Here is a 14,959-nt window from a genome sequence, read left to right on the forward strand (position 1 = left end):
ACTTGTGGAGTACCACAGGGTTCAGTCCTTGGACCAAATCTCTTTACTATATATATGCTTCCGATTGGCAAAATTATCAGACAGCATGGGATTAATTTTCACTGTTATGCTGATGACACTCAGCTATATTTATCCATAAATCCTGATGAATCCAATTAATTACTTCAACTGCAGTCATGTCTTGATGACATCAAAAGCAGGACAACTTTAAATTTCCTGTATTTAAATTCTAACAAGTAGAAAGTTGTAATCTTTGGACTAGAGTTCTCAAAAAATAAACTTCTTAATCAATCACTTATTCTGGATGCAGTGGCGGTTCTAGACCAAATTTACCAGGGGGGCCAAGGTGGGGCCAGTGTTTTTTCACAGGGGCACAGAACAAAAAAATGAAACAATAAAATGGCAATATTTAACTGTGTAATAATATTAAGTGAGGCACTTGTGGCTCTGGAACTGCAGGTTTCAGACCCCTGATCTAGCAGTTGAAAACTTTGGTCCCAGCTCAATACAGCTAAAGCTAAATGTGAAACATGTTAATTTTTATATCCTTCTTAGAGTAAAACTGTATAGGCAAAAAATAAAATTGGTCAAAGTGACAAACCAGTTATGGTTTCTTTGCCATTGCAAGTAATTATTAGAAGTGTATTTAATGTTATGTCTTTAGTACAGGGGCCATAACAGGGGCCAGGACCATTTCTACAGGGGCATGGGCCCCTGTTGGCCCCTGTCTAGAACCGCCCCTGTCTGGATGGCATTAACTTGGCCTCTGGTAATAAAGCAGGGCAAATCACCGTCTATAGCAGCTCTTGCCGCCGCCTACAAATTTACCTGAATATATAATGGAGCGTTCTGGTTGATCGCAGGAACCAATCCAAGCTCAACTCGGAAAAACTGTTCTCGCACGACGCTCGCGGAGAAACGGCCAAGGGAGCGCACAGCTGGTGTTGAGCATGGAATGAGCAGGTCAAGCGCGCGAGCAGAGAATAAAACGGTCATAATCAACACATATCACAGATAGGTCACTAAGATCATTAAAAAAGTTTGATGTGGACTTAGGAGGCCTGTAAACATTCAGAAACATAGTTTGTACCGGACTCTTTACCTGGAGACACAAATGGCTTTTGGAAGATGCTGGTTTAGCAGCAGAGCCTGGGCTATCAGGGTGGTTGTGTGGATTTCAGATGTATCCAGGGTCTTAGTTGTTTCCCAATCTTAAAAAAAACTCTTTCATGTTGTTGGTGAAGTCCAGGAAAGTGACGTCTGGGCTGAGTGGGGAGATGGCGTGTGTCTGGGGAGAGAGGTTCTTGGTTCTCTGTTGGGGTCAACGGGGGTCCACTTTTTGTCCTGCTGAGATTTGAGAAGTCTCTTTGTGGGTCATTATCTGGGCTGTGTCAGGCTAAATTGGGCTTATCTGTTTATGCACTTGTTGTTCTTTAAGGACAAAGCTGATGGTGCGTGGTTCACAATGGCCATGTTGGAAATGAGGGCTTCTGCGCCTGACCTATTTAGAGAGAAACTTGAAAACACATCTTTTCTCACAGAAAATCCAAAGATAAGCGAGTATAGACAATGGACTAATGGATGGACCTTGTCTCTACCTGGCATCTCTCTATCAAGCATATAATCATTATTTTGGGCTTTTCCTGAATGAGTTTGTAGAGAACCATCCACCGAAGGCTACCAGTGGGACTAAAGCCTGATTCTAAACCAGGGTTACCCGGATCCAGTCCTGGAGAACTTCTATCCTTGACCTTCAGATGCATCACTTCCCTAACGCTCCTGGATCAAATTAATGTCTCATCACCAGTTACCAGTGAATGTTGCTTGTCAAGTCTCTCCAAGCAGCATTCACTGCTCCGGAAAGAGCATAGAGCCACAGTGGACAGTCGTCTGCATTGTTGATGGCTTTGCAGCATTCCCTCATACTGAGCATGCATGAAGCGACAGTGGAGAGGAAAACTCCCCTTTTACAGGGAGGAGAACCTCCAGCAGAACCAGAACCAGGCTCAGTGTGAACGCTCATCTGCCTCCACCCACTGGGGCTTAGAGAAGACAGAGCAGAGACACAGAAAGCACAGAAGCTCACATTGACCCAGGAGTACTTTCTATGTTAGAGAAGACAGAGCAGAGACACAGAAAGCACAGAAGCTCACATTGACCCAGGAGTACTTTCTATGTTAGAGGGTAATAGCTGTGCCATCATCCAGGGGAGGCAGATCATCCTCTAACAGAACGCCAGACCAGGTGTACCTTCTATTATAAGAAAAATTTGAACAAAAGTTAAAAGCTAAAATAACAAAAAAATGCAGATTGGAGAGCAGTAGGAGAACTCAGCAGAGTGAGAGAAATAGGCCCTGATGTCCTCCAGCAGCCTAAGCCTATAGCAGCATAACTATAGAGGTAGCTCAGGGTAACATGAGCCACTCTGACTAGAAGCTTTGTCACAAAGGAAAGTTTTAAGATTAGTCTTAAAAGTAGACGGGGTGTCTGCCTCACGGACCAAAACTGGGAGTTGGTTCCACAGGAGAGGAGCCTGATAGCTAAAGGATCTGCCTGCCATTCTACTTTTAGAGACTCTAGGAACCACCAGCAGACCTGCAGTCTGAGAGCGAAGTGCTGTGTTAGGAACATACGGGGTAATCAGAGCTCTGATATATGATGGAGCTTGATTATTAAGGGCTTTATACGTTAGAAGAAGAATTTTAAATTCTATTCTTGATTAAACAGGAAGCCAATGAAGGGAAGCTAAAATTGGAGAAATATGATTGATGACATTGGAATATGAAACACTTTGGTTTAAAGAGTTCATTGTCTTCTCAATAAGGGAGACCAGGTCTGCCAGAGAAGCAAACATCATCAGCCCACCACCACTAAGCCTTCTAGCTGTTATGCTTTGAGGGCTTTAGAAACAAAGCTGTGCATCAGGCTCACATCTCTACTGACGATGATGTTTTTGAGTCCTTGAAGTTTTCTACCTTCAGGTTCTCTTCCAACTTTTGAGAACTGGCCACAGGTTCTCCGTGGGGTTCGGATCTGAGGCGTTTCCTTAACTACAGATCATGTTCTGATCCCCGTCACTGTAGCTATGTGACACAGAGCTCCATCATGTTGGAAAATCTACAGAGCACCAGCAAACTTCCTGGACTGGTACAAGAAGATGGTGGTTCCCTCAGAGGACCTCCACACATGGTTTGGATCAGGATGCTTCGTTGTTAGCACCTCACATGACTCTCATGGCGGCTCTCAGATTCTCACATTCTCCAGATGTCACAATCAGGAGGATTTGTCAGAGATGATCTTCAGTCCTTGGGCTCCCTGCAGATGTTTCCTCTGTTTGTTTGATGGTGATCCTGGACAGGAGTGGCTTCTCTGCTGCCCTTCTCCTCCAGAAGTCTCACTTAGGTTTACCTCCTGCTGACACTGAATAAGCTCTGCACTGGTGGCGACATACCTGGAATGTCTTTAATGTCCTCAAGCTTCTGTGCAGCTGAATTTCTCAGCAGAAGCTCTTGATGCTTCCAGCTGTAACATCCCTAACAGCTGTTTGCTGCATCTGAGGCTGTTCTGATGGAAATTTTGGGATTTCTGGAGGTGACACTGATCTCCACACATCTGGCCGGCTCTCACAGCGCCCAGCCGGAGTAGCGGTGCTTCCACACGCAGCTTCACCTGTGCTGATTGTGCTTTTCCTTTGCTTATAAACGCTTTAACAGATTAAAGCTTCATGCAGTAAATTAATCTGCAGCTGATCTCTGCACAATAACCTAAAAATTCAATTTGCTAAAATATTTTTTTCTGTTTGTGTAAAATATATTGAAGTTTTGTTCCTGGGTTTCACCCATTTGGAGGTTTGGACCATCTTTGTGTTTGCAGTGATTGCAGCTTTAATTATTCAGAGGACCTTATAGGCTGAGTATTGAAAGGCTGCGGCTGCGTTGTGGCGCCGACAGGAACAGATGCAGGAGGTCTAAGAAACGGCTGGAATCTGTTAGAAGTGAAAGAAGCCAGACCTAAGCTCACATCTTAACTTTGTCGAGGTAGAAAAGTATTTCTGCTCCTGGAGAAGGTTTTATAGAAACGTTGAGTGTTGGCTGGTGTTACCCCTCCCCCTGATAAGCGACATCTTCAGCTTTAGCAGCACCAGCTGGAGCGGATCCTGCAGCCGTGGAGGTCAGGGTCTCCGGGCTTCACGGCGTTGCTTTCCAGGCTGCAGCCCAGCTCTTTGTGTGAGGAGGGGGGGAGGGGAGCTCAGCAGCTGGAGCAGAAACCTCCACCAGCTCCTCCTCATAGATAAGCTCGTCCAAATACGACCTGAATGGGCCTGCTGGGCTGGATCTGACGGAGGGAGTAGTTCAGCCATGTGGATCTGTTCCATCAGTGCAGGGAGGGAGGCTGTTTAAGGTGAGGGAGAGCTGGGGGGGGCAGAATAGTCTCTTCTTCTCAGTGGGGATCCAACATGGCCGCTGGAGCCATGTAGGGCAGACAGGTCAGTGAGGACCAAGTGAACCAAACGGATCTGAGGGATGGTGAACAGAACCAGACTGAGAAATAATGATGCTGGTTTAAATGGAAACTCACAATTTCTTTATTTTTTTTATGTCCTCTCTGGTAATGCGGCATTAATAATTGTTGTCTTAATGCCAAAAAGAGCCCAACAGATTTTACTTCCACCAGTGGAGCCTTACTGCTTTCATCATAGTGCTCCACTTGATTTATATCGGCAAGAAGCTTTATTATAATTTATTCTGGGACTATTTCATGTTCAATGAACATCAGAAACAGGTACAAGAGGAAAAAAGGAGAGAAACAGACAAAATGCTAAAAGGGAGAAAAGGTAAAAGAGAGGAGAGGGAGAGAGTGATATAACATCCTCTGAGTCTGCTTCTACACCTGCAGAGAGAGATATAAAGAACAGCAGAACCAGCTGATAATGTATTACAGGTACAAAAACTAACCTGATGATTTGACAAAAGAAAATACGTACACATTCACATGTTCCACCCTAGTGCCCAACATGCAAACACTCTTACCAAAAAGAAAGGGACATACACGCACTCACCACACACATGCTGTACTCCCAGCAGACCCCATCAAACCCAGCCCCCCCAGCCTGATCCCAGCACAGACGACCCATGGACCCATTCACCTGGAGACGGGGGCCAATCAGAACCCTTCCCATGAACACCACACCCAGTCCTCCATATTTAAGCCTCTCCCCCTTCATATTACAGGAAAGAGCCATCTGTTCTTAAACATATCTGAGCCAGTGACGTGCGGTAGGGTTTATAGCTGGTGAGGCACTGACGTCATCAGTCAGATTTACAAATATATACACTCTACAGAGTAGACTCATTGCAAAGTGCTGAAAGAGACTGATTGAGCCAAATCAATTCACCAAGAGACATGGAAAAAATATTGATTCTTTGATGGAAAAAAATAAAACTAAATTATTTGTCATTTGATTGGTAACAGTTTATGAGTTATGATGGATTTATGCATTTGTAACAGATTCTAAAAATATCCATTTAATTACAAAAACAAAACATGAATAATTATTGCTGTCTTACCTCTGCTTATAAATGAAGTCCATGCGGCGCTCTTTCTGCACAAAATATCTTCATTTTCCAGTAAAAGTTCTCTTTATCTTCAGTTTTAAAAGTCTCTCAGTCTCAGTGGAGCTCACAGCCAGGGAGGAAAGCCTTCCTTCATCAGTCCTGTTCCAGCTGGATGTTTAGAGTCTTTTTAGTGCTTTACTTGTTTAGCAAAACTCGCTAATAAAACATCCATAACTTGCTGTCACTCTACAGTTTTAGGATCAGGAGCGGTGCTCCTTGAGCGCCCCCTGCCGAGAGGCCAAGGAACTGCAGGCCTCACCTACAACCAGCTCTCTGCTGGTTATGATCGCCCAGCAGCACGAAAACATGTTATCTGCACACAGCTTGATGACCAAAACACAATAAGCTATCTACATACATTAAATTGTGGAAAATCAGTTCATAACTGTTTGAACAATTGAATTTATGATCTAGAGACAGGAAGATGCATTGACAGAATGGAAGCCAGTGCAGTTAACATGGGATTGCGCAATCCCAGGGGAGACCAAGCTCGCTGCGGCCTCACCGGCTTCGTTATCAAGCGCCACCAAGGATTTACATGGAAAATAGTGTCTGCAATTTTAAATAGAATATGATATAAAAAAAATGAAGAAATTAGATAAAAAAAAGAACTTTTATCACAAATGACTGAGTGAATCACAATTTATTATGTTATCATCATTATATATTTTCTTTCTTTCCATAATGACAAGTGAGGCCTGGCACGTCACTGATCTGAGCCCAAATGTTTTGTTCAAAGCTGACTGATAAATCCTCTTCCCATTTCATAATAGGAAGAGATCATCTAGTTTAGATAGTATCCTATATAATTTAACTATTTTTTATTAATTTTTTGGGGGTGGGGGTGGGGTTAGTTAACCTGACAACAGCCAGCTGCATGTATCGCTCCGCCTAGCTCCACTCACATACATCTGGGACACGGCTGATTGAAAGTGATTTCCCCAACCAAATTTTTGGTCTGGCCAATCAGGACGCAGGGCGGGTGTTTCATGGATGTGACGTAGTGGAGAAGCCACCGTGAGATTCCAACAACAATGGCGGCTCGCATCGAGGAAGCAAGCGTTAGCATTGATGCTGCTATTTCTTCCGTGTTGTCCAATCTACCTAATATTGTTTCATTAAAAGAACATCAGAGAACGGCTCTTAAGGCTTTTGTTGGTGGAAACCATGTTTTCGCCCTTCTCCCGACCGGATTTGGCAAGTTTTGTTTTCCGGGGCGCGGACGCGCAACGCGGACGCGTCCCCGGAGCGGTTAGCGGTTAGCGCGAACCATATAAGGAGGCCTTTAGTCCTCAACGCGGTCGGCCCGGGATCGACTCCGACCCGCGGCGCTTTGCCGCCTGTCTTCCCCCTCTTCCTGTCAGCTCACTGTCAATAAAACGCGAGCCACTACAGTGTTTCCCGCAGGAATTTGCTTATGCGAGGGGGGGGGTGGACGACACGTTTTCCGCGGACCGGCTCGCGGGGGGGGGGGGGGGGGGGACGACACGTTTTCCGCGGAGCGGGGGGGAGAGGGACGACACGTTTTCCGCGGCCGCCTCGCCAAGATAGCGCTGCGGGAAACCCTGCACTAGAGCCGCAAACACATAAAAAAAAAGGTTTTTTTTTCCTGCGTCGGTCTCATCAGCGTCACAGGTTAGCTTCGGTGTGAGTGGTTGAAATAGCACGTTGATAAAGATGACAGACAAGTGGCTTATCCAATCATATGCAAGGAGTTTTGATAAGGCCCAGCCTTCAGTAAAGGCAATCCCTATGGCGGTGTCCCAGATGTATGTGAGTGGAGCTAGGCGGAGCGATACATGCAGCTGGCTGTTGTCAGGTTAGGGGTTAGTATATTTATTGGAATTTGTAAACCACTTTTAATAAGCTTACTTTAATTTTTATTATAGATTTAATTAGTTGAAATTCTTAGAATTTATTTTTATTAATACCATATTGCATCTATCAAATGTGATAAACTCAGTTTCATCAAATAAATGTTCCATGTATTCAATACCTTTATTCTTCCAGAACGGAAAGTTTATCATATTATTTTTTTTGTAGGATGTCAGGATTATTCCAGATGGGTGTATGACTGCATGGGATAAGTGACGACTTCGTCGTTTTAAGAAACTCCCACCATCCTGTCAGAGTAGAGCTGATATTGATGTTTTTAAAGCATGGATGCCGTTTTTTGGAGCTAATAAACGGCAAATCAGAAATCATGACATTATTGCATATTTTCTGTTCTGTGTCTATCCAGGGCTCATCTAAGGGATTATGTTTTATCCATTTTGAGATGTATTGTAGCCTATTTATAACTAAATAGTAGTTATGGAAGTTAGGCAGATCTAGTCCACCTCTATCTTTAGTTTTCTGTAATGTCTTTAAACTAATACGAGGGAGTTTATATTTCCAAAGAAATTTAGAGATGGAGAATATTGAGATACAGTCTTAATTTCAAACTCTTCAGCCAAAATGTGATTTAGACAAATGGGTTATTGTGCAACATTTTAATAATATAAATCTGTATTGATGGTTCTGCTGTGGCCTGGTTCCTGTAACTGTGCTTCTTTCTTGGACAAGTTGAGTAAAAGTTCTTATTTATATGTTAGCAAGCATCTAAAGAAGAGGATTAGGACCATTTAAAAAAAAAAAAAAAAAAAATCTCAGAATTCTCAGACTAAAGTCAGAATTGAAGACTTTTTTTTAATGGCTTAATACAACATGTAAATGCAGACTTTAGGTTTCTGAGTGAAGGTAAGGCAATAAAGAGTATTTTTCCACTATTGTCACTCAGATTTACAAGTAATTAAAGAAAGGTTTATCTATTTGAGTTTTACCTACTTTTTTCAACAAAAACATTACAAAACACCACAAATTAAATAAAAAAAAAAACTTATAGATCCACATCACCTGCAGTAAATCTGAATCAGCGTATTTGTTCCACACAGGTTTTAGTGGGCAGTGTGCCTGGCAGACCTGTGATTCCACTGAATAGCTCCTTCATGTGACTAAACCTTTGGTCATATTTACCTTGTGTATCATCAAAGTGTTGCATACTATCAATAATATGGAGAGAAAATGGCTAAATTGTGCTGCTTTGCCTCATAACTTCTTATAAAGCTTCTATAGCCGTCAGCTTCCCACTTCTGCGCCCAGAGGTGGTAGTAACTAGTTACAGTTACTCAGTTACATTTACTCAGCAAAATGTACTTTTAGGAGTTTTACTGCACTGTACTTTTTACTTGAGTCATATTATTACTCAAGTATCGCTGCTCTTACTAGAGTAAAATCTCTGGCTACTGTTCCTGCTGTGAGTAACTTCATGAATAAAGAACAAACTTGTTTTAACAGAAAATGCTCCAGAGAGACAAAAACCTGGAATTTATGTTAAAGTGAGATTTCTTATTTGTACAAAAGCTTTATTTTAATGTTATTTTCTATCTGCTGAGCTCCCTGAGATATTTGGAGGTCAGATGAACGTACAGTAAACAGTAGATATTGTTATTGGAAATTATTTGCACTGTTAATAATAACAATAATAACAATAATAACACTTCTGCATCTTAACCCATCCCCTTGGGGAGCAGTGGGCTGCATGTGCGGCGCCTGGGGAGCAATCTGGGGTCTTGCTCAGGGACCCAGAGTGCAGGCAGTGGGGATTGAACCGGGTACTTGCCTCCTTTTCTGAGTGCAAGCGTGCTGCTCTAACCACTAGGCCAACACCCCCCACCCTCTAACATACTGGATATAAATTAACTGCAGTAAGTATTGCTTTCAAGTTTAATGTAGAGACGATGATTTAGAAAAGTGTTTCTTTTGTCTTTAAAATACCAGAATTTACACATAACCTTATACCTTTTGTCTGCATAGTTATTGGGTACTCAGTACTGGAGTAGCCTTCTTATTGAATACTTTTTACTCTTGAGTATAAATATGTTGAAGTACCGCTGCTCTGACTTGAGTACTATTATTGGCTGCTCTACTCACCTCACTATGATAGACGCTCAGAGACAGAAGGAATCTGCATATTTAACGAGCCACAGGTGTAAATGGCATCTTGTGTTTAAAAAGCTGTGAAACCAAAAATTTTGTTCAATTCAATTTTATTTATAGAGCGCCAAATCATGAAACATGTCATCTCAAGGCACTTTACAATGTCAAGTTCAATCATATTATACAGATTTTGTGGGAAAAGAATGTCGGTGTTTTAGAAAATTTAAAGCTTCCAGCTTGGAGAGATTCAGGGAAAAATTTTACTATTTCTGACCTTTTAAATCCTGATTAAATTGGGTTCTGCTCATACCGGTACCAGTAAGGACGGGCTAGATGGGTCCAGCTGTGCTGAACCACGACACCGCTCCTTATGGTCCAACTAGTTGAACACCATTGGTTCTGGTGGACGTCCATGTCCTGGTAGGTCTGCAGGTGGTCCATCCTCTCTCCAGGTCCAGATGATGATCAGAACTCTGGGAGGTTCTGTAGAACCTGACCCTGCTGTAAACTGGACCAGAACTTCCTCCCTGACTCGTCTGCTGGGTTCCCTGGTCTCCATGATGCTGGTGGTTCTCTGAAGAACATCTGAGACCAGAACCAGAACAGCTGGACTCATGCATGCCACACTTTTCAGATTCATCTGTAACTGATGTTAGAAACCAGGAAACATTTTCTTTCCATTTCATATTTAATTTATGAAATAAAATCATTTGTTTCGTGGTTGAAATGTTGCAGAAATGTGAAAAAGCTCCAGGTATGAGAACATTTCAGCAGGTCCCTGTAGACCCGACCCAGAAGACCCCAGCTGTGGCCAAACGGGCTGTGGTTAAAGATGTTAGACGGTCCAGAACCGGTCCATAAACGGACCGGCCCTCAACAGAACGAAGAATCTTCTGCAGGATTTATTAATAATTATAAACTTAATAATCATAATATGCCTAAATAAAGTTAGAAAGGCAGTCTCCCAAAGGAGCAGAGGCTTTGACACAAGTCATAAATTCCTGCAGATGTCAGTGTCTGTAGCCAGAGGCGGCGCCCCCTGCTGGCCGATGAGATCTCAGAACCAAAGGACCCAATGGACCTCAGTTCTGATGTTTGAGGCGCTGCTAATAAAACATTTAATCAGACGTTTTTTTGGTCAACATCTTTATTTTCTTTGTGAAGAATCTGAGTCGGCTGTTTTCAGAACATGCCGGTAAACTGGTCTCACTGGTCCAAGTCCAGGATCTTTGAAGGTTCTTCGGGCTCAGCCGGTTCTGCTGCAGAACTTGTGTCCTGTGAGACAGAGAGAACATCTGGAGGTCCGTTACCGTGGCTAAAAAGAGGTTCAGCTGAGACAGAAACAGGACTGGTTCTGATGAAATGTTGACCGCGATAAGCAGAACCCAAACTCTGACCAGAACCACGCAGATGGACTCACCCCGAAGGGCTCGGCGAAGGCTCTGGAGCCGCTGTACAGAGGATTAGGGATGGAGAGCAGCGTTGGTTTGGGCGGTCCGCCTGCAGCAGCATCTTCATCCTCGTTCTGTCACAGAAGAAACAGCAGCCGGGTCAGAACCACTGCTCCAACAGTTTACCCAGAACCTTCTAGAAATGCTGTTTTCTGGAGATAGAATTATAGCTTTGGGGTAAATGTGAGAATAAATATGCACGGTTTATGTAAAAGTTCTGGTTTCAGGTTGGATGGGTCCAAGTATTCTAGATGTTCTGGTTCAGCCCAGATTTTTCAGTAAAGCATCACAGTGACAACGTTTCCTCCAGCAGCGTTTATGAAGGCAAGGCAAGGCAAGGCAAATTTATTTATATAGCACAATTCACTACAAAGACAATGCAAAGTGCTTTACAAGATTAAAATATAGCAAAATAAAACAGAATAAAAGCAAGTAGGAATAAAATGTAGATAGAAAAAAAAAAGGACCCTAAAACCTCACAGGTAACAAACCTTCGACCCAAACGGGTCAGAACATGCTGGGAGGTCTTACTTTGAAGTAGTGGAAGCGGAAGGCGTCCATCTTGTGCCTGAAGACGTAGTATCCCAGAGCCGCCAACACACAAGCCAAGAGGGAAACCAATATGGCCGCCGCTATGCCACTGGAGTGGGCGTGGCCTCTGGAGCTGCTGTGGATAACCTGGAGAAAACAGGTAGGTCCAAAACGGTTAGAGCCGAGCGTCTCTGAGTGGGAATCACTGGAGCCAAAATAAGTAACCGGTTCTAAGGTTATATCCAGAACTGGAGAACGGTTCTGATCCAACGCGCTTTCCTTTCAAGGACATACGGTGAAATATTAGGAAACTTTGGACCGGGTCAAGACTCCAAGGCTCGTTTAACAAAATATTCTTTTAGAACATAATTTTTTCCAGCTACAGGTATTAATACCTTCTGGTTCTGATTGGACTCATATCTAATTAAATGCCAGAAACACTGACTGGCTGTAGGGATAAGAAGGTCCACAGCTGGGTGATTAAAAACCCGGTTCTGCTATCATCCACGGAACCGGCTACAGGGTTTCCCAGGCTTCAATAGCGACTCAGCTGGGTTTGTGGACCCGGCTGGGCCCAGATGATAAACGGAACCGACCATCTGACTGATCACTTCTTCTTCTTCTTCTTCTGCTCTTCATCAGGAAAACGGAGCCGCGTTCTGATGTTTGGCAAAAGCAGCAGATTGAATCCTAGTTTCCTGAAAACTGTTCCAACAAATTAAACTGGGCCGTCTGCTGTAAATCTGCCCGGCAACAGAGCAGCAGGCAGCCAATCAGGAGAGGCTGGCGCGTTACAGTGCCCCCTGGTGGCCGTGGCCAGATGTTTTTTTGTGTTTTTCGAAGAAAAAAAAACACTTGTGAGGTCAAAGGAGAAGTTGCATCTATGTTCAATCTTTCTACAAATTATTGTAGTTTTTTTTTTGTCTGATTCCTTAGAGGAACATTAACAGATTAAACTGTTAAATTTGATCACCAGTTCTAATCTTTTCACTTAATAAAATCTGTCTATATGTGGTATTTTTAGCTCTGATCTATGGTCTGTATCCAGTCAGTCCAGAATATTCTGGCCTCCAGGTTCCAGATTTCCCAGCAGGAACCAGAACGACCCAGAAACAAGCGCCGCGTCTCACTGAGGCGCTCCTGGATGATGTCAGCGCGACTCACCGGGGGCGCGGGGGCCGTCAGCGGCGCCTCCAGGACGTGGATGATGCCGTTCACGGCGGGGATGTCCCATTCCAGCAGCAGCCGCCGGTTCACCAGTTTACAGCTCTGAGAGGAAACCACAGAAGAAGAAAAGCCACGCAGACAGTCCTCGATTATTTCTCACTTCAGAGAGAAAAATCAACACCGAGCTAAAAAATACAGAACTAATTTGAATCAGAAATCGGTTAAAACTAAAAACGTATTAATGTGTTGAATAAAGTTACATTTATTTAAAAGTTGGGGTTCTGCTGTTTGAAGCTCTGCTGACTTTACCTCTCTTCCTTAAACCTCAGCTTTGAGTCTAAACTTCAGACTTTCATCAGCGTCTCTGCTGATTGGTCAGAAGTACTCAGGTGAGAGTCTACTTCCTGTTCAGAGTTTTATTCTGACCACCTTGACGTTTTGTATGTGGTGTGGATTCTCGCTGCGTGTAATGACCTCGTTGTTGCCGTAGGTAACAGTCAGATTGAACCCAAGCCTCGACGTGATGACTTCCTGGAGACTTAGATCCTTAAATGGTCGTCTGCTGTGATTGGTCGAGATGTGGTACTCTAGATCTCTTCCGGAAAGAGTCTAAAAGTACAAACAGAAGAGAAACGGGCTCAGTTTCACCGCACATGCTGGTTCTGATCAGGTCCAACGGGTCACAACTGATCAGGCAGAGGTCTGGACTGCTTTCTGGACCTTCATAGACGTCCTGCTGTAAATCTGCTGCTTGTTTTGGATCGTGGTCCTGTAGTTTGGCTCGAGGCGAGGCACATTTATTATTGTGTTGTGTTATTCATACAATAAGAGCTTTACAGGAAATTAAAGAAACATGTTGAGAGACAAAACAAAACAGGTTGAGAGACGTTTTAAGAACAAACTAAATATTAGTCAAAGTTGAAACAAGCAGTTTAACTTTATGGGTAAGCTGCGGTAAAAAGAGTCTGAACTTAAAGAAGCCAAAAGTTTCTCAGGCTTTCAGGCGGTTTGCTCCAGAGGAGCATAGAAACTAAAAGCTGCAGCACCTTCGACTGGTTTCGGGTTTTTTCCCCCCTAAAAGACGTAAAAGTGTTGATTAACTGTCCTTTCAAAGAGCTTTCTGGAGATAAGTAACAGTAGCTACTGGATCCAAACACCTAAAGATGCTTACAGACTCACTTCTGTACAGAAAACCCCTGTTATTACCTTAATCTGTCACTTTCTACATGTCGTATTAATTAATCCTGTTATTATCTTCAGCTGTCACTTTCTACATGTCGTATTAATTATTCCTGTTTATTCTTCAGTGATGGTATCAAGGTGTTGGTTGTTTGTGTTCCTGTAATACTTTATCAGCTGGTTCTGCTGTTCTTTATATCTCTCTCTGCAGGTGTAGAAGCAGACTCAGAGGATGTTATATCACTCTCTCCATTTCCTCTCCTCTTTCTCTTTCTCCTTTTCTCCCTTTTAGCATTTTCTCTCGTCTGTTTCTGTCCTTTTTTCTCTTCTACCTGTTTCTGTGTCCATTTAACATGAAATAGTCCCAGAATAAAATCTAATAAAGATTCTTGTAGATTTAAATCAAGCGGAGCACTAAGTTGAAAGCAGTAATGCTCCACTGGTGAAAATAAAACCTGTTTTTGGTATTAAGACAATAATTCTCAAAGCTACAATGCCAGACAGGAGACATAAAAAGAACAGCAGCTACTCACTGAGGCCCACTCGCCACATTTTCAGTCTTTATTTACAGTTAGCCTCACAGCGTGGAGGTTGTAGCTCACCTGGTTCTCAGTGAATCCGGAGTTATGAGGAACAAACAGAGTGACGTCAGACTTCCTGTGATCCAGCACGTCGATGAGCTGCCTGCCCTCAGAGGACGAGCCGCTGTAGTCCAACAGCAACTAAAACACACAAAGTTCATCCAGATTCTTCTTTACTGTTCAGTTTTCTTTAGAGCTCTTCCAGTCGGCCGGGTTCATTACGAAGTGGAGCTTCTCTGCCATCCTCAAACGGACTACATCGACTGCAGTTGGACTTTACTGGAGTCTCATTAAGTCAGGCTGTTCTCCAACAGCAAGCCCAGAATAAACCCTGAGATAAAAGCTTTGCTAAAGGAGAAGAAGCAGCTTTCAGGTCAAGAAATGAAGGAGAACTGAGATCAGAGAAGGAAAGAGCAGCTACAGGAAGAAAACGAAGAGCCTGAAAACCTTTTCAGGT

The 14,959-nt window shown here is 43.3% G+C and overlaps 2 protein-coding genes across 2 annotated transcripts in view; both read right to left on the bottom strand.

The window, feature by feature from the left end:
- The window catches only part of LOC118567219 (nuclear factor 7, brain-like), a gene marked incomplete in the record, with an annotated part of 854,268 nt that overhangs the window by 163,710 nt on the left and 675,599 nt on the right, over window positions 1-14,959 (bottom strand).
- The window catches only part of stab1 (stabilin 1), a 100,921-nt gene continuing 96,684 nt past the window's right edge, over window positions 10,723-14,959 (bottom strand). The window contains exons 65-70 of the mRNA XM_036151762.1: window positions 14,524-14,643; window positions 13,217-13,351; window positions 12,740-12,844; window positions 11,576-11,722; window positions 11,014-11,118; window positions 10,723-10,868 (exon numbers count right to left, since the gene is read on the bottom strand). Coding sequence (XP_036007655.1) covers window positions 10,800-10,868; window positions 11,014-11,118; window positions 11,576-11,722; window positions 12,740-12,844; window positions 13,217-13,351; window positions 14,524-14,643 — 681 coding nt within the window. The 3' untranslated portion in view covers window positions 10,723-10,799. The remainder of the gene's footprint in view (window positions 10,869-11,013; window positions 11,119-11,575; window positions 11,723-12,739; window positions 12,845-13,216; window positions 13,352-14,523; window positions 14,644-14,959) is intronic.

This window comes from Fundulus heteroclitus, chromosome 20 (assembly GCF_011125445.2).
Source record: "Fundulus heteroclitus isolate FHET01 chromosome 20, MU-UCD_Fhet_4.1, whole genome shotgun sequence".
In the NCBI taxonomy this organism is placed as follows: Eukaryota; Metazoa; Chordata; class Actinopteri; order Cyprinodontiformes; family Fundulidae; genus Fundulus; species Fundulus heteroclitus.